The 23,947-nt window shown below is 40.1% G+C and overlaps 1 protein-coding gene across 1 annotated transcript in view; it reads left to right on the top strand.

Moving 5' to 3' along the window:
- Positions 1–23,947, top strand: part of Naa35 (N-alpha-acetyltransferase 35) — a 150,286-nt gene that overhangs the window by 4,194 nt on the left and 122,145 nt on the right. Inside the window, exons 2-4 of the mRNA XM_071695047.1 lie at positions 10,274–10,347; positions 10,601–10,746; positions 19,766–19,989. Of these exons, the coding sequence (XP_071551148.1) occupies positions 10,274–10,347; positions 10,601–10,746; positions 19,766–19,989 (444 nt within the window). The remainder of the gene's footprint in view (positions 1–10,273; positions 10,348–10,600; positions 10,747–19,765; positions 19,990–23,947) is intronic.

The raw sequence follows: 23,947 nt of genomic DNA, 5'->3' as shown, positions 1-23,947 counted from the left end.
ATGTAGGTGTGCGGCAGGGGTGTGTGATGTCTCCATGGTTGTTTAATTTGATGGGGTTTAAGAACAGAGTTTTGGAAAGAGGGGCAAGTATGAAGTCTGTTGGGGATGAGAGAGCTTGGGAAGTGAGTCAGTTGTTGTTCGCTGATGATACAGCGCTGGTGGCTGATTCATGTGAGAAACTGCAGAAGCTGGTGACTGAGTTTGGTAAAGTGTGTGGAAGAAGAAAGTTAAGAGTAAATGTGAATAAGAGCAAGGTTATTAGGTACAGTAGGGTTGAGGGTCAAGTCAATTGGGAGGTAAGTTTGAATGGAGAAAAACTGGAGGAAGTAAAGTGTTTCAGATATCTGGGAGTGGATCTGGCAGCAGATGGAACCATGGAAGCGGGGAAGGGGCGAAAATCCTGGGAGCCTTGAAGAATGTGTGGAAGTCGAGAACATTATCTCGGAAAGCAAAAATGGGTATGTTTGAAGGAATAGTGGTTCCAACAATGTTGTATGGTTGCGAGGCGTGGGCTATGGATAGAGTTGTACGCAGGAGGGTGGATGTGCTGGAAATGAGATGTTTGAGGACAATGTGTGGTGTGAGGTGGTTTGATCGAGTAAATAACGTAAGGGTAAGAGAGATGTGTGGAAATAAAAAGAGCATGGTTGAGAGAGCAGAAGAGGGTGTTTTGAAATGGTTTGGGCACATGGAGAGAATGAGTGAGGAAAGATTGACCAAGAGGATATATGTGTCGGAGGTGGAGGGAAGGAGGAGAAGTGGGAGACCAAATTGGAGGTGGATAGATGGAGTGAAAAAGATTTTGTGTGATCGGGGCCTGAACATGCAGGAGGGTGAAAGGAGGGCAAGGAATAGAGTGAATTGGATCGATGTGGTATACTGTGGTTGACGTGCTGTCAGTGGATTGAATCAGGGCATGTGAAGCGTGTGGTGTAAACCATGGAAAGCTGTGTAGGTATGTATATTTGCGTGTGTGGACGTGTATGTATATACATGTGTATGGGGGTGGGTTGGGCCATTTCTTTCGTCTGTTTCCTTGCGCTACCTCGCAAACGCGGGAGACAGCGACAAAGCAAAAAAAAGAAAAAACCCTAGTTTTCTGTTTTTTTTTATAAATTTGTAATCATAGATAAGCTTTTTTTTCTTGGGTGGCATTGGTATAACCTCAGAAAAACTGAATTGGGCTGTCATAGAAAAAAAAGTTAGAGAACCATTGCCTTAGAGGATGAGGAGAAACTTGGGTTTAAGTGAATGACACCAATCAAAACACCATGATCTTAGTTGGGTGGTTTTGCTTTTCTTATTCAAATACAGTACATTGTATATTAGAGAAACCAGATTTTAAACTACATGCCTATGTATATAGAAACATTATTATGTCATTGTATCCTAAAAATGTTCACCTAGTTTTCATAACTTCAAAACATTTTTCGACAACAGAAACAGAAGAATCCTTTTCAGGATACACTTGAATAAATTGATTCTGGATGGAAGGCTCCTTTGTATTCAGCCAATGGCATTTATGTTGTTGGCTCTGGTATAGTCAAGGATACCTGACCTAACTTTTTTTTTCAATTTCTGTTCATAAAACCGTATACTTTCCCATGTCCTCTACATCCTGTCTTTCCTTGGAATATTAATCAAAGATATCTGCAGTCTTTCACTGGTAATCGTCTCTATATTTACTGAAAATCAGTTCAGTTGTGAATGATGCTTAGCCCTTAAAATCTTGCTTAAAGCCAACTCTGTTTCTTGTTTTTGGTTTTAGGTTTTTCTTGTACACCTGTGAACCATTGGCACTCACATGATTTTTTTTATGTAAAGTTGGGATGAAGACAAGGGCCATGTTATTAAAATTAAAGGGAAGAATATGAGACTTTTGCAGCTTCTGCATTGTTTTCTTTGTAATATTTAGGTTAAATTAAAAATTCAACAAAGGAGAAGAGTGGTAGGAAGTTTGAGGAAAAATCTAACATTAAATATGTAGCATTATATGGGGTGAATCAGACCAGTGGGATGCTTTGGGTGATTCAGACCACTGTAATTTTAAAGAGCATAAGAATCAACACGATAGTTTTGAAATGCTCCTCCAAGATATCATTGTTGATGCACAAGTGGTATGAAATGCTTAAGACTAGTCTATAACTCTTTACTATGGTTTTCTTTTCTTTTTAACATGTGTGAGGATGGAGTGATACGGAGGATAAAAGCAAAACTCAGGAAATGGGTGCAGAGATGGAGTTTGGTGGTGAGGTGTGGCTAGTGACAAGCTTGTTTGTGGATGAGACTTTGTTGTTTGCTGAGAGTGGAGAGAAGTTGCAGAAAGTTGTAATTCTGCTCAGCAGTTTTTTAAGGGAGAAGAGATCCAGTTGTTTTAGCCTCTCTTTGTATGCCAGATTTCTAAGGGATGGAATCAATTTTGTTGTGCGTCTTTGTACTTGCTTTGACTTTTCCGTGTCTTTTTTATAATTTGGGGGTCAAAATTGGACTGCAGATTCAAGGTGTGGTCTTACTAGAGAATTATAAAGTGTAAGAATTTTTTCTGTTGTTTTATATTCTGTGTTCCTGGATATGCAACCTAACATTTGGTTGCCCTTTTTAGATGTTGCTTGACACTGTTTAGCGTACTTCAGATTGTTGCTAACAACAACACCAAGGTCTTTTTCTTCATTTACTTCAGTTAGAGAGTTTCCGAAGTTTGTTGTTGTAACTTATATTTTTGTCTCCAAAGTGCATAATTTACACTTGTGTACATTAAACTTCATGTGTCACCTGTCTGACCACTCTGCTAGTAAGTTAAGATCTCTTTGAATCATTCTACAGTCCCGCCTGTTTACAGCTCTACCTCCTAGTTTAGTATCATCAGCAGATTTGGAGATCATGGATATGAGACCAAGTTCTAGGTCATTAATGTATGTTATGAAAAGGATTGGACCTAGGACCAACCCTTGTGGCACACCACTTGTTACGTCTAGCCAATCTGAGGCTTCACTGTTTAATACTATGTGCAGCTTTCTTCGGTAAGCCAGTCTCTGATCCATGTACAGAGTTCTTCACTGATTCCATGTGTTTTGAGTTTATTTAAATGCCTCAAGTGAGGTACTTTATTGAAAGCATTATTGATATCCAGATATACTGCATCAGACAGTCCTTTTTCATCCCAATTTTGATAAATAACATTGAAAAATTCCAGTGAATTTGTCAGGCAAGATCTTCTGTTGCAGAAACCATGTTGGTTGTCTGATATGATTTTGTGATCTAGAAATGTGAAAATTTTATTGAATTATTTTTTCCATTGTTTTACATGACACTGATGTGAGGCTAATTGGGTGGTAGTTCAAGGCACACTTTTTGTCTCCTTTTATATTTACAGGAGTAACATTTGCTACTTTCCATTCAGTTGGCACCTGACCACCTGATAGAGATTTGTTGAATATTTTTGTTATAGGGTATATCACCTGTCTCTTAACCTCTTAAAAATCTTGGAGGCTAAGTTATATGAGCTGTTGGATTTGTTAGGATTTGATTGGTCCAGGTATATTAGTACGTCAGAGTTCTTTATTTCTCTAACCTTCAACTCTTCTTCATCAGATCCTTGAAACATTTTCATTGGTTGCTGTATTCTAGATGTTCCTTCAATTGTGAATACAGAGTTAAAGGAATGATTTAGTGTGGTAGCCATTTCCTTGTCGTCAGTTGTTAGTATGTCATGTTCATTTTGTAATGGTCCTGTGCCTTCTTTTACTGCCTTCCTTTGGCTTACATGTTTGAAGAATTCCCTAGGATTATTCTTAACTTTCAAGGAAATTCCTTTTTCTTTGCATTTTCTCTGTCTTATGACTTTCTTACACTCGCTTTGGATTTTGATTAATTCTTGGCAATTTTCATCAGTTCCCATTTATTTGAATTACTTATATGTTGTCTTCTTTTTGCAGATATGTCCCTCTATTCTCCTATTCATCCATGATTGTATTGAAATGTTGCAAGTTCTCTTCATAATTTGTGGAATATGTTTATTTTCAATCTTGAATAGTTACTGTGAGAAAGTCAAGAAGTTTGTCCATTTGGTACTGCAAATTTCATGTCTAATGTTTTCAAAATTTGCTTGCATGTAATCTGGGATCAAGAGTTTGTTGTCATTTATTTCCTAGTCTAGATTTATCTTTAATCTAATCAAAATGTTTACTGACATTTTTGAGATTGCAATAATGTTCGGGTTTTCAGTAACTGTATAGGATATATGTTCATCATGTTTCGTAATGATGCTCTGGGCATTTGTGCATATTAAACTTATTTTCCTTGGAGTTGATTTCTGGACTTAATTTGCCTTTTGTTTTACTTTTGCTATGCGTGTTTGTATTATCACTGTAAATGTCTGCGTGTGCAGCTGTGGGAGAGAAATAGTTCTCCATCTAATTTGGGTTCGCTACCGTACTATGACCCTCCCCACACTGGACCCTACCAGCCTAGCTCCTAAAAGTTACCTGAGAGTTGACCTGCAGCTGTGCTAACCTACTAGGTATACTGCCTGAGTTGTCCCCAGCTGACCCTACTTGACCATTCTTTGTTAATTCCACTGCCTGTAAGGATACTACTACTCCTTGAGGATCCCTGCTCCCAAGGTCAAACTGGACACCTTGTCCCTAAGATCCCTTTCACACTCAGATTCCCCTTACACCAACCCACCTCCAATAGCTACCCCCTCACCCTCCCCCACTCTCCTAGTTACTTCATTAGCTCAACCGTGATTTGCTTTCCTGAGCAAAAAAGGTGTAAACTTCTTATCCAATTCTCTGCCAAGGCAGGCTTTCCCTGTTCCAATTAAATGAAGACCATCCCTAGCATACAGAGATCTATCTTGACTAAAATGGCCCCACAGGTCTGTACTAACTACACTATCTTCCTTGCCACAGAGCTTCGATTCTTTTGTTTATCTCCAGCATTCTACTAAGGGTACAGTAATCGACGTTATACCTTAGCAGCAATCCCGATATTATAAGCTTCCTATAACTTTCTTTAAACTTGCTGATTAGTTCCCTATTCTTCTCTAATATTTCTTCCAATCTCTCATTAACTTTATTGTTTGTCCCCACCTGAATGGCAAAAACCTTCATCCTCAGGATTGTTTGAGACTGTGCTGTCAGACTTATCTAACATGTGTTCGATCCTAGCACCTGGCGAACACAAGTTATTCCTATTTTTACGCTTTGCACAGAACTCTTGGTCCTGATGTCTGACTAAAGTCCCCAACCAGGATGATGCTATGATCATCCTGTACTTCATCATTTAGTATGCTAAACCTGTTGTGTGTTGAGAGTTCCTTGCTGGTAGGATGTTCGGCAATGCAGTGACAAGTTTTCCTCATGGGTTGGAAGTATCTTCCAAGTTTGTCTCATTGGTTGCTATCCTACTATTTAAGCTATCTATCCTAGATGATATACCTATGTCTATTTTCTGTATCGCAACCGTTTTCACTGCCAAGAACCCAGCTTCCTCAATCCCACCGTTTCATCCTAACATCTAGTTTCTACAAGGTTTCACTGTGTTTTCTAGCACCTACCCAAAGCCTATCAAATGCATTGCAGAACAAACAATAAGTGTACTTGCCTTCTTCTCTGAGGAGAAAATCCCTGGTGAACTCCTGATAGCATCTAGGGCAGAAAACTCGAGAAGCTGGAGCCGAGATTCAAATGATTTCACAAAAAGATTCAAGGTATTTTACTAAGATTCAAGTGGGTCACTAAGCGGCACACAAAAAGACCTGTTTGAGCTGGTTCAGCGAGTGGGTTGCTAGAGCACATCTATAAGCATCAATGGAGGTAAACGTGAGTAAAGGTAAAGTAATGGTGTTTGAAGGAAACAGAGTGAAAGTATAGGTATGGCAAAGCCCTATAGATTGAGAGGAGAAAGTGTACTAAACTTTGTAATAGATATAGGGAAAAAAAGACTGGAAAAGGTGAGGGAATTCACGTATTTTGAGCTATCTTGGGATTCTTGGTTTGGTGATATGGAAGGAGAGATATATGTTATATGAGTTATATGATTGCGAGGCATGGGCTATAGATAGAGTTGTGCGAAGGAGGGTGGATGTGCTGGAAATGAGATGTTTGAGGACAATATGTGGTGTGAGGTGGTTTGATTTAGTAAGTAATGATAGGGTAAGAGAGATGTGTGGTAATAAAAAGAGTGTGGTTGAGAGAGCAGAAGAGGGTGTTTTGAAATGGTTTGGTCACATGGAGAGAATGAGTAAGGAAAGATTGACCAAGAGGATATATGTGTCAGAGGTGGAGGGAATGAGGAGAAGTGGGAGACCAAATTGGAGGTGGAAAGATGGAGTGAAAAAGATTTCGTGTGATCGGGGCCTGAACATGCAGGAGGGTGAAAGGCATGCAAGGAATAGAGTGAATTAGAACGATGTGGTATACTGGGGTCGACGTGCTGTCAGTGGATTGAACCAGGGCATGTGAAGCGTGTGGGGTAAACCATGGAAAGTTGTGTGGGACCTGGATGTGGAAAGGGAGCTGTGGTTTCGGTGCATTATTACATGACAGGTAGAGACTGAGTGTAAATAAATGTGGCCTTTGTTGTCTTCTCCTAGCGCTACCTCGTGCGCTTGAGGGGGGAGGGGGTTGTTATATCGTGTGGCAGGGTGGCGATGGGAATGAATATAGGGAGACAGTATGAGTTATGTGCAGGTGTATATATGTATATGTCTGTGTGTGTATATATATGTATTCGTTGAGATGTATAGGTATGTATATTTGCATGTGTGGACGTGTATGTACATACATGTGTTTGTGGGTGGGTTGGGCCATTCTTTTGTCTGTTTCCTTGCGCTACCTTGCTAATGTGGGAGACAGCGACAAAGCAAAATAAAATAGATAAATAGATAAGTGAAGAAAAGTTTAAGGAACAGCATAGTCCTCCTTACCCGGACCTATGTAGTTGAAACATGAACATGGAATGAGTCACGGAAATAAAGGATCCAGTCTGTAGAAATGAGCTATGTGAGAGAAACATGTGGTATGACTTGATGGGATGTATCTTGTCTCGAGACAACTTCCTCAATAAACTTAGACCTGGGCAGGATATATCAGTAGGGTAAACAAAATCTGGTTAAATTAATTGCCTTCAAGAATCAGTTTCTATCTGTCTGTATCAAAGATTCCTCACAAGTTTTCTCTTTCCTTTGATGGTTCTATAATTCCCATCTTGACTCAGTGAAATACTTGATATTACTGTAACATCCATTCTTTCTTAGATACCCCACATTACAGAAATAGCTGTCTTGCTATAAAAAACTGGGAGTCCTGATTAGTTGTCAAAATTCCTTTTCTTCTGAATGGTTGCTCTATTTATACAGAGGATTGATCTGTCCTTGATTGGAGTACAGCTCTCACATCTGGGGTGGTAATAGCTCTTTGTCCGTACACGACAAGAGTCAAATCAGAAGCTGTCCGACTTATAAACTCTCCCAGGCTAACTTCAAAACTTGACTCTCTTACTTTGTGCTGTAATGTTGGTTCGCTTTCCCATTTCTATAGGTATTACTTTGGTTTGTGCTCCTGAAAGCTGGCTACTTGTGTGCCCTCACCACTAGTTAGACCACGCAATCTTTGTCAAGTTGCTGCATCACATGATTACTGTGTAGCTGGTAGCAACTCAAGGGTGGGCCATTTTGATAACTGTTTCTTTCTCTAAACCTCAAAGCTTTGGAACTCTACCCTCTCATGTATTTCCAAGTAAATATGACCTGGCATATTTTCGATGGTAGGTTTTCCACTCCCTCGAAAATTTGTAAATACTTTCCCTTGTGCCTTCTCTTTCTCTTTCATAATCCTCCCTGTATTTCAGTTAAGACCCATCCTTGATGTGGACTTTTGCCTGTAACTGGAGCCTGTAACTTGAAAACATCCATGGACAAAAAGGAATAGATGAGGATTTTGGAAGAAAGTTAAGTGAAAAGTTTGGGGATAATAAGAAACTATACTGGAAAGAAGTGAAAAAGGAAGGAGGTGGATGTAAACATGGAAATGTTGATGTGAGAAGTAAGGAAGGGCAAATGTTGAATCAAAGTGAGGAAGTAAAAGGAAGATGGAAAGAGTATTTTGAAGAATTGATGAATGTGGGAGAAGGGGAGGCAGCAGTTGTTACATGCTTGGATATGAAGGAAGGAAGGAATAGGATACAAGTGCAGAGGCCTATAGAAGAGGGAGGTAAGAAGAGTAATAATGAGTCTGAAGGTAGGAAAAGCACCTGGAGTGGTTGGGATTATGGCTGAAATGCTGAAGTATGGAAGAGTAAGTGTGATTTAGTGGATGCATCCTATATATGATTTAACATGTAAACAGAAGTTGTGCCTGAGGATTGGGTTGAAGCTTTTATTGTTCCTTTATTCAAAGGAAAAGGTGCAAAGGATGTATGTAGAATTTGTAGGGGAATAAGTCTGTTAAGTATACCAAGAAAAGTGTATGTGAGAATAATAATTGACAGTGATGGAAGTGACTGAATGCAGAATAAGTGAAGAACAAGGAGGTTCAAGGAAGGATATGGGATGTATAGATAAAATTTTTGTAGTAAAGATGACTATGGAAAAGTATTTAGCAAAAGGTAAGAAGTAAGAAGTTGTATACATCTTTTATAGATCTGGAGAAAGCGTATGACAGAGTCGAGTGGAATGCTTTGTGGGATGTGTTAAGGATATATGGTATAGGGGGAAAACTGTTAGATGGTGTAAAAGCCCTCTATAGAGGAGCAAATTCATGTTTAAGAGTAGATGGAGAAATGAGCAGAAGTTTTGGTATACATATAGGTGTGAGGCAGGGCTGTGTGATGTCATCGTGGCTATGTATGTATATATATATATATGGATGGGGTGATAAGAGAGATGAAAGCAAACCTTGGGAAAAGGGCTGCAGAGATAGAGCGTGGCAGTGAGATATGGTGGCTGGTGGCAAGCCTGTTTGTGGATGATACTGTGTTGTTTACAGAGACTGAAGAGGAGTTGCAAAAGGTTGTATGTTGTGGAGCCTGAAGAGGAGTTGGAGAAGGTTGTAAGTGTGTTTTATGATGTGTGTAAGTGGAGGAGGTTTAAGGTAAGTGTAAGTAGAAGTAAAGTAATGGTGTTTGAAAGGAAATGGAGTGAAAGAATAGCTTTTGTAAAACCATATAGAATGAAAGAAGAAAGTGTACTAAGCTGTACTGTGAATATTGGAGGGGGAGGTGAGACAGGAAGTGAGGGAATTTATGTATCTGAGAGCTGTCTTGGGTAAGTTTGGTGATATAGAAGGAGAGATAAGGGAGAGAGCGGTACAGAGTAGAAGAGTCATTGGGTTTCTTAATGTGATAATGAAGGTAGAGGTTTAAGTATGGATGTGAAGAGAGGATTAAGGGACAGCATAGTCCTCCCAACCCTGACCTATGCAGCCAAAACATGGACATGGAATAAGGCACAGAGGTCAAGAATCCAGGCTGTGGAAATGAGCTATTTGAGAAGAGCATGTGGTGTGACTAAGTGGAATGAAGAAAGAAGTGAAAGATGTGGTATGGCAAGGAATGTGAAGGGAATGAGGAATGAATTGTAAAGTGGTAGAATGGGTGAAACATAATACTTTGAGGGGGTTTGAGCACATGGAAAGAATGCAAGACTGGGAGTTTTACAAAGGTAGTGAATGATAGTACAATTAAAGGGGTTGGTGTGAGTGGAAGACAACCTGTGACATGGGCAAATAGGGTGGAAGAATACTAGAGGGAAAGAAACAGAGGAAGAATGTGTGGAATGGTGTATGCGAGGGAAGAATGGAAGGACAGGGATAAGTGGAGACTCTTTTGCCATGGCCATCCCTTAATGGGAGTTCCTGGAGGGAAAGGGTGTTAGATATATAGATAGATAGATAGATGGTTAGAAAAAGGAGTGAAGTTTCTTTTATGAACCTCTTACTGTGAATAACTCCATCATTTCCTTGCTCTTGGATGTATCAGCTTTGAAGGTGCAAAAGCTCGGTTAAAGGGATCATGGGAATATTGAATTCATTATAGGCATATATTTATTTTGTGTATGTGTTTTATGGAATTCAGACTTTCAAAGAAGAGAATGTCATTTACTATGTCTTATGATATTTAGAAATGCATATTATTGTTAAAGAAAAATGAAATAGTTTTTAGAAAATTGTTTTGGAAGTATTGTTTGTTGTCTCTACTGGGGTATTGTATACTAAACTGCAAAACCATTGTGAATGGGTTTATGAATAACATCTTCCTTGTTTTCCTGCAGTACCATGCCTCCAAGACCAGAAGTGACGTATAATTGGGTTAATATAACTTCAGATTTCTTCCATGCTACCAAAGGTGAGCAGAGCTACTAAATTTCTCTAATGTGTTGTAGATGGTCAAGTGTAGACTAATATTTTGTTACTTTGTGCACTATTACCATACTTCTCTTCTTTATTAATTGAAAATTGAAATTGTTGTGTTTATATGTATTTCATATATACTTGAAAACAGCAGCTTTGATAAATATGTATTACATATATATTTGAAAACAGCATTTTCTCTAAATGGATTTTTTTTTTTTTACATAAATAATGAATTTCTGTCTTAGACTTGCAGTTGGGTGAGCTCCTACATGATGACATTTTTGGACTCTTTGAAGCCATGTCTGCAATAGAGATGATGGATCCCAAGATGGATGCTGGGATGATGTGTAATAGAGGCAAGAAGGTTCTCAATTTTGACCAGGCTGTTAAGGTTAGTAGCACTGTCAGGTGAACTTTATCACATTGCCATGCTTTCAGTCTTATGAAGGCAGGATCTAAACATTTATCTCAACTCCTGTGTCTCTCAAACCTTAAGCAAGGCACTTTATATGTATTTCATCAGCACTGCCCTGATGCACAGTACAGTACTTCCTTCATTACGCAGATATGACTGGTGTAGTTGACATTCTTTGATAAACTTTTTCCCTACTTCATTTACAGACTTGTAAAGATCATCTGCTATCGTGAATTCCAACCTCATAGCTTTTTTTTTAAGTAACTTATGCCTTATCATCCTGCTTGATCACATGTGTAGATAATAGATTATGATTTTATTCTTAACCCCTCTACTCCTCTAGGTAGATATTTATGCTAGGCAAGGTGGTCCTCTAGTTGGATATTCATGCATTCAGTTCCACACCTCAATTTTAAGGCCACTCACTGAACCTGAGTGGTTGATAAAGATGCCTTGTGGAAGGTCTTGAAAATATTTCAGTGTATGGGGTAAGCTACTGTAAACAGTGAGAACATTTTATCAAGAATGTAAGGCATGTGTGCCTGTAAGTAGACAAGAGTGAGTGGCTCCAGTTGAAGGTTGGTCTATGGAAAGGCTTTGTGATTTCACCATTTCTGTTTAATTTGTTAGTGGATGAGATGTTGAGGGAGGTAAATGCAAGGGTCTTTGAGATATGTGTGAAGTAAGTCAGTTGTTGTATGCTGATGATACAACAATGGTGGCAGATTCATGTGAGAAACTGCAGAAGTTGGTGGCAGTTTGGGAGAGTGTGTGATAGGAGAGAGTTGAGAGTAAATCTGAATCAAAGAAAGGTTATTATATTTAGCAGAATGCAGGGATAGTTTAGTTGGGGTGTGAGTTTGAATGGAGAAGATTTAGAGGAAGTGAAGTGTTTTAGGTACGTTGGAGTAGACATGGCAGTGATAGAACCATGGAAGTGGAAGTGAGTCATAGGGTGGGGGGGGGTGAAGGTTGTAAGAGCAATGAGGAATGTGTTGAAAGAGATGTTGTCATCTGTGAGGGCAAAAATGGGCACGTATAGTACTTCCAGTGATGTTGTATGGATGTAAGGCATGGGCAGAGGATGTGTGTAAGGATGTGAGGAGGACGATGGATGTATTAGAAATAAATGTTTGAGGACAATTAGTGGTGTAAGATGGTTTGATCAAGTCAGTAATGAAAGTGTAAGAAGAGTGTGGTTGAGGGAACTGAAGAGGATGTTCTGAAATGGTTTGGGCATAGGAAGAGAATGAGTGGGGAGAGGTTGACAGAGTGGATATATGTGTCAGAAGTGGATTGGATGAGGAAAAGTGGGAGACCAAATTGGAGATGGAAGGATGGAATGAAAAAGATTTTGAGTGATCAGGGGCTGAACATGCAGGAGGATGAAAAATGTGTGTGTGATAAAGTGAATTTGGTATACAGAGGGAGACATGTCAATGGACTGAACTAGGGCATGTGAAGCAGCTGGAGTAAACCAAGGAAAGTTCTGTGGGGTTTAGTTGTGGATAGGGGCCTGTGGTTTCGGTGCATGACACAAGGCGGCTAGTATATATAGAATGGCAAAAGGTGAGAGCAAATGAAGTGAGGGGAGTGGGTGAGAAATGGGGTGTATTTAAGGAAGCAGTGATGGCGTGTGGCATGAGAAAGGTGTGAGGTGGGCAGATTAGAAAGGCTAACGAGTGGTGGGATAAAGAAGTAAGGTTGCTAGTGAAAGAGAAAAGAGAGGAGTTTGGACAGTGTTTACAAGGAAGGAATGCAGATGACTAGGAGATGTATAAAAGAAAGCAGCAGGTCAAGAGGAAGGTGCAAGGGTTGAAAAAGAGGGCAGTTAAGAGTTGGGGTGAGAGAGTTTCATTAAACTTTAGGGAGAATAAAAGAATGTTTTGGAAGGAGGTTAATAATGTGCGTAAGACAAGAAAACAAATGGGAACATTGTGAAGGAGATGGGGTGAGTATTTTGAAGGTTTGTTGAATGTGTTTGATATAGTATCAGATGTAGGGTGTTTTGGTTGGGGTGGTGTGTAAAATGAGAGGGGTCACGGAGAATGGTTTGGTTAAGAGAGAAGAGGTAGTGAAATCTTTATGGAAGGTAAATCTGGCAAGGTGGCAGGTTTGGATGGTATTGCAGTTGACTTTATTAAGAAAGGGGTGATTGTGTTGTTGATTGGTTGGTAAGGATATTCATTCTATGTATGGATCATGGTGAGGTGCATGAAGATTGGTGGAATGCATGCATAATGCCATTGTACAAAGGCAAAGGGGATAAAGGTGAGTTTTCAAACTACAGAGGCATAAGTTTGTTGAGTATTCCTGGAAGATTGTATGAGAGGGTATTGATTGAGGGGGTAAAGGCATCAGATTGGGGAGGAGCAGTGTGGTTTTAGAAGTGGTAGAGGATGTGTGGATCAGGTATTTGCTTTGAAGAATGCATTTGAAAAATACTTAGAAAAACAGATGGATTTGTGTGGCATTTATGGAGCTGGAGAAGGCATATGATAGGGTTGATACTGATGCTTTGTGGAAGGTATTAAGAATATATGGTGTGGGAGGTAAGCTGCTAGAAGCAGCAATTGATTTGTTTATGGATGGGGTAGTTAGGGAAGTGAATGCAAGAGTTTTGGAGAGAGAGGTAAAGCAGTCTGTTGTGGATGAGAGAGCCTGGGAAGTCAGTCAGTTGTTGTTCTCCAATGACTGTACTGGAGGCTGATTTGAGTGAGAAACTGCAGAAGTTGGTGACTAAGTTTGGAAAAGTGTGGGAAAGGAGAAAGTTGTGAGTAGATATGAATAAAAGCAAGGTTATTAGATTCAGCAGGGTTGAGGGACAAGTAAGTTGAAGGTACATTTGAATGGAGAAAAATTGGAGGAAGTGAAGTGTTTCAGATATCTGGGAGTGGACTTGGCAGCAAATGGAACTATAGAAGCGGAAGTGGTAGCATGGGGAAGGGGCAAAGTTTCTGGGAGCAGTGAAAAATGTGTGGAAAGAAAGAATTTTATCTCTGAGAGTTAAAATGGGTATGTTTGAAGGAATAGTAGTTCCAACAATAGTATATGGTTGCAAGGCATGGGCTATAGATAGGGTTGTATGGATGAGGGTGGATGTGTTGGAAATATAATGTTTGAGGACAATATGTGGTGTGAGGTGGTATGATCAAGTAAGTAATGAAAGGGTAAGAGATATGTATAGTAATAAAAAGAGTGTGGTTGAGCGAGCAGAAGAGGGTGTTTTGAAATGGTTTGGACATACAGAGAGAATGAGTGAGGAAAGGTTGGCAAAGAGGATGTATGTGTCAGAGTTGGAGGGAGCAAGGAATGATCAGGGCTTGAACATGCAGGAGGGTGAAAGGCATGCTTGAAGTAGAGTGAATTGGAATGATATGGTTTGCTGGGGTTGACATGCTGTCAGTGGGCTGAGACAGGGCATGTGAAAAGTCTGGGGTATACCCTGTGGGGCCTGGATGTGGACAGGGAGTTGTGGTTTTGGTACATAACACATGACAGCTAGAGAATGATAATGAGCAGATGTGGCCTTTCTTTGTCCGTTTCTTGATGCTACCTTGCTGACATGGGTGGCGATGCTGTTTCCTGTGGGATGGGATGTTGCTGGAAATGGATGAAGGCGAGCAAGTATGAATATGTACATGTGTATACATGTATATGTATGTGTATGTATATGTGCATGTATGTGTATGTGCATGTATGTATATATGTGTGTATGTGAGTGGATGGGTCTTTCATCATTAGTTTCATGGTGCTACCTCAGTAATGCAAGAAATGGTGATCAAGTATGATGAATAAATAGATATACATTAAGATATCCCTGGGGATAGGGGAGAAAGAATACTTCCCATGTATTCCCCACATGTCATAGAAGGCAACTAAAGGGGGTAGGAGTGGGGGAGCTGGAACCCTCCCCTCCTTGTATTTAACATTCTAAAAGAGGAAACAGAAGAAGGAGCCATGCGGGGAGTGCTCATGCCCCTTGAAGGCTCAGATTGGAGTGTCTAAATGTGTGTGGATGTAACCAAGTTGAGAAAAAAAGGAGAGATAGATGGTATCTTTGAGGAAAGGAACCTGGATGTTTTGGCTCTGAGTGAAATGAAGCTCAAGGCTAGAGGGGAAGAGTAGTTTTGGGAATGTCTTGGGAATAAAGTCTGGGGTTAGTGAGAGGACAAGAGCAAAGGAAAGGAATAGCACTCCTCCTGAAGGAGGAGTTGTGGGAATATGTGATAGAGTGTAAGAAAGTAAACTCTAGATTGATATGGGTAAAACTGAAAGTGGATGGAGAGAGTTGGGTTATTATTGGTGCCTATGCACCTGGTCATGAAAAGAAAGATCATGAGAGGCAAGTGTTTTGGGAGCAGCTGAGTGAGTGTGTTAGCAGTTTTGATGCATGAGACAGGGTTATAGTGATGGGTGATGTAAATGCAAAAGTGAGTAATGTGGCAGTTGAGGGTATAATTGGTGTACATGGGGTGCTCAGTGTTGTAAATGGAAATGGTGAAGAGTTTGTGGATTTGTGTGCTGAAAAAGGTTTGGTGATTGGGAATACCTGTTTTGAAAAGAGAGATATACATAAGTATACGTATGTGAGTAGGAGAGAGGGCCAGAGGGCGTTATTGGATTATGTCTTAATTGATAGGCATGTAAAAAAGAGACTGTTGGATGTTAATGTGTTGAGAGGGGCAGCTGGAGGGATGTCTGATCACTATCTGGTGGAGGCAAAGTTGAAGATTTGTAGAGGTTTTCAGAAAAGAAGAGAAAATGTTGGAGAGAAGAGAATGGTGAGAGTATGTGAGCTTGGAAAGGAGACTTGTGTGAGGAAATACCAGGGGAGATTGATTGCAGAATGGCAAAAGGTGAGAGTGTATGAAGGAAGGAGGGTGGTGGAGGAATAGGATGTATTTAGGGAAGCAGTGATGCTTGCACAAAAGATGTCTGTGACATGAGAAAGGTAGGAGGTGGGCAGATTAGAAAGGGTAGTGAGTGGTGGGATGAAGAAGTAAGATTGTTAGTGAAAGAGAAGAGAGAGGTGTTTGGACAATTTTTCAGTGGAGTAATGCAAATGACTGGGAATGGTATAAAAGAAAGTGGCAGGAGGTCAAGAGAGAGGTGGTAGAGGTGAAAAAGAGGGCAAATGAGTTGGAGTGAGAGTATCATTAAATTTTAGGGAGAGTAAAAAGATGTTATGGAAGGAGGTAAATAAAGTGTGTAAGACAAGAGAACAAATGGGAACATCAGTGAAGGGGCAAATGGGGTGGTAATAACAAGTAGTGATGAAGTGAGAAGGAAATGGAGTGAATATTTTGAAGGTTTGTTGAATGTGCTAGATGATAGAGTGACAGATAGGGTGTTTTGGTTGAGGTGGAGTGCAAAGTTAGAGGGTGATGGAGAATGGTTTGGTGAACAGAGAAGAGGTAGTGAAAGCTTTTCGGAAGATGAAAGGCAGCAAGGCAGCAGGTTTGGATGGTATTACAGTGGAATTTATTAAAAAAAAGGGGTAACTGTGTTGTTGATTGGTTGGTGAGGATATTCATTGTATGTGTGGATCATGGTGAAGTGCCTGAAGATTGGTAGAATGCATGCATAGTGCCATTGTACAAAGGCAAAGGGGATAAAGGTGATTGTTCAAATTACAGAGGCATAAATTTGTTAAGTATTCCCTGGCGAATTATATGGGAGGGTATTGAATGAGAGGGTGCATGCATGTACAGAGCATCAGACTGGGGAAGAGTAGTGTGGTTTCAGAAGTGGTAGAGGATGTGTGGATCAGGTGTTTGCTTTGAAAAATGTGTGTGAGAAATACTTAGAAAAACAGATGGATTTGTATGAAGCATTTATGGTTATGGAGAAGGCATATGACAGGGTGGATAGAGATGCTTTGTGGAAGGTTTTCAGAGTATATGGTGTAGGAGGTAAGTTGCTAGAAGCAGTGAAAAGTTTTTACCAAGGATGTAAGGCATGTGTATGAGTAGGAAGAGAGTAAAGTGTTTGGTTCCCAGTGAATGTCGGTTTGCGGCAGGGGTGCATGATGTCTCCATGGTTGTTAAAATTGTTTATTATGGATGGGGTGGTTAGGGAGGTGAAGTATGCAGTGTATTGTCAGTGAGAGGGCATGGGAAGTGAGTCAGTTGTTGTTCACTGATGATACAGTGCTGGTGGCTGATTCAGGTGAGAAACTGCAGAAGTTGGTAACTGAGTTTGGTAAAGTGTGTGAAAGAAGATAGCTGAGAGTGAATGTGAATAAGAGCAAGGTTATTAGGTTCAGTAGGGTTGAGGAGCAAGTTGATTGGGAGGTAAGTTTGAATGGAGAAAAACTGGAGGAAGTGAATTTAGATATCTGGGAGTGGATTTAGCAGTGTATGGAACCATGGAAGCAGAAGTGAGTCACAGGATGGGAGAGGGGGCAAAGGTTCAGGGAGTGTTGAAGAATGTGTGGATGGCGAGAATGTTATCTTGGAGAGCAAAAATGGTATGTTTGAAGGAATAGTGGATCCAACAATGTTATATGGTTGCGAGGCATGGGCTATAGATAGGGTTGTGCGGAGGAGGGTGGATGTGTTGGAAATGAAATGTTTGAGGACAATATGTTGTGTGAAGTGGTTTGATCGAATAAGTAATGAAAGGGTAAGAGAGATGTGTGGGAATAAAGAGAGTGTGGTTGAGAGAGCAGAAGAGGGTGTGTTGAAATGGTTTGGACACATGGAGAGAATGAGTGAGGAAAGATTGACAGAGAGGATATATTTGTCAGAGGTAGAGGGAAGAAGAAGTGGGAGACCAAATTGGAGGTGGAAGGATGGAGTGAAAATGATTTTGAGCTATCGGGGCTGGAACATACAGGAGAGTGAAAGGTGTGCAAGGAATAGAGTGAATTGGAATGTGTTTTACTGGGGTCGACGAGCTATCAGTGGAAAGAACCAGGGCATGTGAAGCATCTGGGGTAAACCAGGGAAAGTTCTGTGGTGCCTGGATGTGGAAAGGGAGCTGTTGTTTTGGTGCATTAGGCATGACAGCTAGAGACTGAGTGTAAACAAATGTGGCCTTTTTGTTTGTTCCTGACACCAACTCACTGGAGGGGGGATGGTATTTCATGTTTGGTGGGGTGGTGATGGGAATGGATGAATGCAGCAAATATGAATGTTTACATTTGTATATATGTATATATCTGTGTATGTATATGTATGTATCCGGTGAAATGTATATGCATGTATATGAGCGTGTGTGGGCATTTATGTATATACAGGTGAATGTGGGTGGGATGGGGCATTCCTCATCTGTTTCCTTGTGTTACCTCGCTGATGCAGGAGGTGGCAGTTAAGTATAGTAAAAGAAATGTGAAAATATTTAGAATGGAATATATTTGTAGTGCCATTGTATAAAGGCAAGTGATATAAAGGTGAGTGTTCAAACTAATGAGGTATACCTTTGTTGAATGTACATGGTAAGTTGTATGGGAGGGTATTTATTGAGAGGGGGAAGGCGTACAGAATATCAGATTTGGAATGAGCAGCATGGGCCCAGAAGTGGTTGAGGATGTGGATATCAGATAATTGCTCTTAAATAATGTGTTTGGTAAATGCTTAGAGAAACAGTTGGAATTTTTATGTAGGATTTATGGATCTGAAAAAAGCATATGATAGGATTGATAGACATGCCTTATGGAAGGTCTTGAGAATATACTGAGTAGGAGGAAAGCTGCCGGAAGGAGTGAGAAGTTTTTATCAAGATATGTGTTCGAGTAGGAAGAGAGGACTCTGAATGGTTGTAAATGAAGGTTGGTCTGTGGCACATGTGTGTGATGTCACCAATGTCACCATGGTGGTTTGATTTGCTTATTGATGAGGTGATGAGGAAGATATATGTGAGAGGCTTGGAGAGAGGGGCGAGTATGCAGACTGTGGGGAATGGGAGGGCTTGGGAAGTGATTCAGTTGTTGGTGATGATACAGTACTGATGGCAGATTCGAGTGAGAAACTGCAGAAGTTGGTGACTGAGTTTGTAAGAGTATGTGGAAGGAGAAAGTTGAATAAAAGCAAGGTTATTAGTTTTAGCAGGGTTGCAGGACAGATTACTTGTGGTGAGTTTGAATTGAGAAAAGTGAAGTGTTTTAGATACATGGGAGTGGACATAGCAGCAATTGGAACCATGGAAGTGGAAGTGAGTCATATGGTGGATGGTGAGTGAAGGTACTGGGGTGCTGAAGAGGGTAAAAGTGGGTATGTTTGAAGGTATAGTAGTCCCAACAATGTTATATAGCTGTAAGTGCTGAAGAGGGTAAAAAATGGGTAAGTTTGAAGGTATGGTTGTCTCAGCAATGTTATATGGCTGCAAGGCATGGGCTATAGATAACCTGTGAGGAGGAGGGTGGATGTGTTTAAAATGAAATGTTGGAAGACAATGTAATGCATGAGGTGGTTTGATTGAGAGAGTATAGAAGGGGTAAGAGAGAGATGTGGTAATAAAAAGAGTGTGGTTGAGAGGACTGAAGAGGGCATGCTGAAATGGTTTGGACATATGGTGAGAATGAGTGAGGAAAGGTTGACAAAGAGGATATATGTATTGAACATGCAAGAGGGTGAAAGGTATGTAGGAGATAGAGTGAATTGGAATGATGTAGTATACTGGGGCTGAAGTGCTGTCAGTAGACTGAACCCAGGGCATATGAAGCATCTGGGGTAGACCATGGAAAGGTCTATGGGGCTTGGTTGTGGATAGGTGGCTGTGATTTTGTTGCATTATACATGACAGTTGGAGAATGGATGTGAGTGGCTGTAGCCTTTCTTCATCTATTCCTGAGGCTGCCTTGCTAATTCGAGATGTGGTGATTTAGTATGAAAAACAAATGAAAGTGCTTGCATGGTGAAAATAGGCTTAGATATCTAGAATATTACGTGAATGAACACATTATCTTTTCTGTGCTTCTAGTAGAATGCATCAGTGTGTGTTTTTCTCAATATTTTAGCATGCTTGCATTGATAATGTATTTCCTGAACAGGCTGGAGCTCTAAAACTAAATAACCTAACAATGGAGGAACTGGTTGGCATAATGGACTCAATGCTAGCTTGCCTAGTTACTTGGCTGGAGGGTCATTCTGCAGCACAAACAATTCTCACCTGTCTCTACCTTCACAAGCCTTTGAGTATTGAAGACCGAGCCCTTCGAGCATTTTCCATACAAACTCTGAAGCTCATTGCAATTATAAACAATATTGTTCATAGGTACGTGATATTACACATATTTTTTTGAATGACAGCAGTGGAATGTTTCATGTCAGTTTTATGATATATTTTAGTAATCAGTTGTAATGTTTTCTGAACTGTTTTAGCTTAGTTTTAGCAAAAGAGAAAATAGAAGTAGTTTGCTGGTGTGATATTTACACTTTTTTCAATTTAGGTTTTATGGACATGAGTAAAGGACTTTTCACTGTCAAGACTAAAAGAAAAGTTTGAAATAAGACACAATAACTTAGACTGGGAAAACAAGTGTGATTTTGGACAGTGGATCTATTGGAAGCAGTAAAGAATTATGAAATATGTATTATCCTGAAAAAAAGTTCACCTACACATTTTCAGATTGCTTGAACTCTGTTGACATTTGTTTATTGGATTCTAAACTATGAAAACCTACCATCTCATTTATGTACTTAAGGCACTTATATGGTAACTCTGAATTGAGAGTTAGCTAGTGACAATTCTTGGACGAGTTAAAGTCGTACACCCATAATTTGAAAAATCCCCTGGTAAGTTTGCATGATTCTTCTCAAGGTTTAGTGATTTTTCTTTAATGATCGTGCCATAAAGTATTAATTACTGTTCTTCCATTAGCTTTCATTTTAAGATTATGTGATTTAAGCTAACATTTGTACAATGTGCTTATAAGAAGAAATTCATTACTTAAGGTTTTTATGTCTGTTTGCCCTCCACACAAATAAGCTTCCAGTGCTGTTGCAGTAGTTTTAGTAATGGAAAGAAAAAAAATTGCATGCTGACATAGATACATTGATTTTGATAAATGGTGTTTTTTTTTTTCATGGAACATCTGTTTTTCTTTGTGTGCTCAAACACTTAAATCCTCAAGATAACAGGTTGATGTTGCCAAGCCTGCTTTGCCTGCAAGAGGTTGTGCCACAAGTGAAGTGTCCCCTTGATAAGGCTGTATTATTGGGAGTAAGGCCTTGTCAAAGAACTGATCACGCCAAAGAAGATTACATTTCACTGCTATTGGATGTAGCACATCTTAGGCTGCATGACCCTTTAGAAAGGTCCTGGGTAACACCACGGTGCTTGCATGGAAATTGACCCTGGGGTAATTATAAATAGATGAAGGTGAGAAGGAGTACTTCCCACGTATTCCTTGTGTGTCATAGAAGGTGACTTGAAGGGGCAGGAGTGGAAGGCTTGAAATCCTCCCCTCCAGTTTTACTTTTTCAAAAGAAGGAACCGGGAAGGGGGCCAGATGTGGAGTTTTCCATTTAAGGCTCAGTCATCTGTTCTGGAATGCTTCTTTGCTATTGTGGGAAATGGCAAGTATGTATGAAAAAATTAAATAGAATGAAAACAGGACTGTTCCATTCTGTTGTGGTATTCATTTCACTGAGAGACAAAGGTTAAAGGAATAACAATTAAGGTCTCATAGCTGACATTCCTTCATGCTTTGTGTATATATGATAGAGCTCCTTACTCCTAGTTAAACTTAAAACATTTTTACTGGCAATAGACATTTTGCTCCATGTAGTGCTTATGTTTGCAGTGATGTAATACTTAGTTGTTCAGTCTAGTTGATGCTGCAGGCTTGATAAAATATTGAAGTAGTTTGACCTCGGCAAGAAATCCCAGTAGTCTCTCCAGATATCTATATAACTTTGCTTCCTCACTTCTTATTCACCATTTACTTATATGTCACTGATATAACTTTTATAGGTGCTTAGTGTAATTCGTCTTATTCCATGAGGGAGAAATCAGTGTTGATGAGGCTGTTTCATTGTCAGTGGATGGAAGGGAATACAAAGCCATCAGGTACCTTCTTACTCAAATGGAGTCCATCATTTTCTTATTCATACCGTACAGCCTTGAAGGTGAGGAAGTCCCATAAGACAGATTCTCGGGTTGTATTATTTTTTCCCATACTTGATTACCGTTTCCTGCATCAGGGTGGTAGCACCAGGAACAGATGAAGAGAGGCTGCATCCTCTCACATCCATTCTCTAGCCATCATTGAATCCATGGCTCTCTGTTTACATCCAGGCCCCAGAGCTCTTTCATGGCTTACCCTAGATGCTTCACATGCCTTGGTTCAGTCTTTTGACAGCATGTTGACCCAAGTATACCACTTTGTTCCAGTTCACTATATCCCTTGCACACTTTTCACCCTCCTGCATATTCAGGTATTGATTGATCAAAATCTTTTTCACTCCTTCCATCCATCTCCAGTTTGGTCTCCCAGTTCTCCTTGTTCCCTCCACTTCTGACACATGTATCCTTATTGTCAACCTCGCTCATTCTCCCCATATTGCCTAAACCTCTTCAGCTCTGTCAACCACAGTCTTTTTATTACCACACCTCTCTCTCATACATTTTCATTTCTTACCAGATCAGACCACCTCACACCACATTTTGTCCTCTAACATTTCAATTCCAGTACATCCACTCTCCTCCTCACAACATTATGTATATCCCATGCCTTGCATCCATATGATATTGTTGGGATTGTTATACCTTCAAACATAGCCATTTTTGCCCTCCTAAATAAACATTTTCTCTTTCCTCATCTTCATTTCTCTAAGAACCTCTGCTTCTTCACCCACCCTGTGGCTCTCTTCTGTTTCCATGGTTTCATCTCTGTCACCCTGTCTTATCCTTTCTTCACATCTATGAATGCCACATACAAATCTGTCTGTTAAATACCCTCCCATGCAACCTACTAGCTACCCTCAAGAAACTTATACCTCTGTAGTTTGAACACTTGCCTTTATTCCCCTTGCCTTTATACATTGGCACTATATGTCCATTCTACCAGTTCTCAGGCATCTCACCATGATCTATACATTTTTTGAAAATCCTTACCAATCAGTTAACACAGTCACCCCTTTTATTAATAGGTTCAACTGTAATACCATCCACTCCAGCTGCCTTGCCACATTTCATCTTAAGGCTTTTACCACCTCTTCTCTCTTCACCAAACCACCCTCCATGACTCGAATTCTCATATCACCCTGACCAAAACACCCTACATTTCCAACTTCTCATCAAACACATTCAACTGTCTCAAAATACTCCATCTCCTCCTCACTTCATTGGTACCTGTTATCACTTCCTCTTTTGCACCCTTCAACAATGTTCCCATTTGTTTCCTTGTTTTATGCACATTATTAACCTACTTCAAAAACCTCTTCCTCCTTTATCCTTTCATACTTCATTGCCATCTCTTGCATTAGCAAGTTAGCATCAGGAACACACGAAGAAGGGCCACATCAGCTCACATCCATTCTCTAACTGTCATATGTAATGCACTAAAACCACAGCTTATCCACAACCAGGCCCCATATACCTCTCCTTGGTTTACCCCAGATACTTCACATTCCGTGGTTCAGTTCATTAACAGCATGTCGACCCTTTATACCACATAATTCCATTTAACTCTATGCTTTGCATGCCTTTCACCCTCTTGCACGTTCAGGCCCTGATCACTCATAATGTTTTTACCCCATCCTTCCATCTCCAATTTGATATCCCCATTCACCTTGCTACCTCCACTTATGAAACATATATACTCTGTCATTCTTTTCTACCTCATTTTCTCCTGTCTGCCCAAACCATTTCAGCACACATTCTTCGTCTCTCTCAACCACTCTTTTTTATACCACACATCTCTCTTACCCTTTCATTGCTTACTTGATCAAACAACCTTACATCTCATGTTCTTTTCAAACATTTAATTTCCAACACACCCACCCTCTTATGCACAGTCTTACCTATAGCCTATGCCTTGCATCCTTATGATAAGGTTAGGAGTACCATACCATCAAACATATCCATTTTTACCCTCCTAGGTAATGATCTTTCTTTCCATACATTGTTCAGTGCTCCCAAAACATTTGCCCCTTCTTCTGTCCTATGACTCACTTCTGCTTTTATGGTTCCTTTCTCTGCGATGTCCATTTCCAGGTATCCAAAACAT

The sequence above is a fragment of the Panulirus ornatus genome, chromosome 4, assembly GCF_036320965.1.
Source record: "Panulirus ornatus isolate Po-2019 chromosome 4, ASM3632096v1, whole genome shotgun sequence".
Lineage (NCBI taxonomy): Eukaryota > Metazoa > Arthropoda > Malacostraca > Decapoda > Palinuridae > Panulirus > Panulirus ornatus.
The sequence above is the reverse complement of the archived record's forward strand: the minus strand, read 5'-3'. Positions and strand labels throughout refer to the sequence as shown.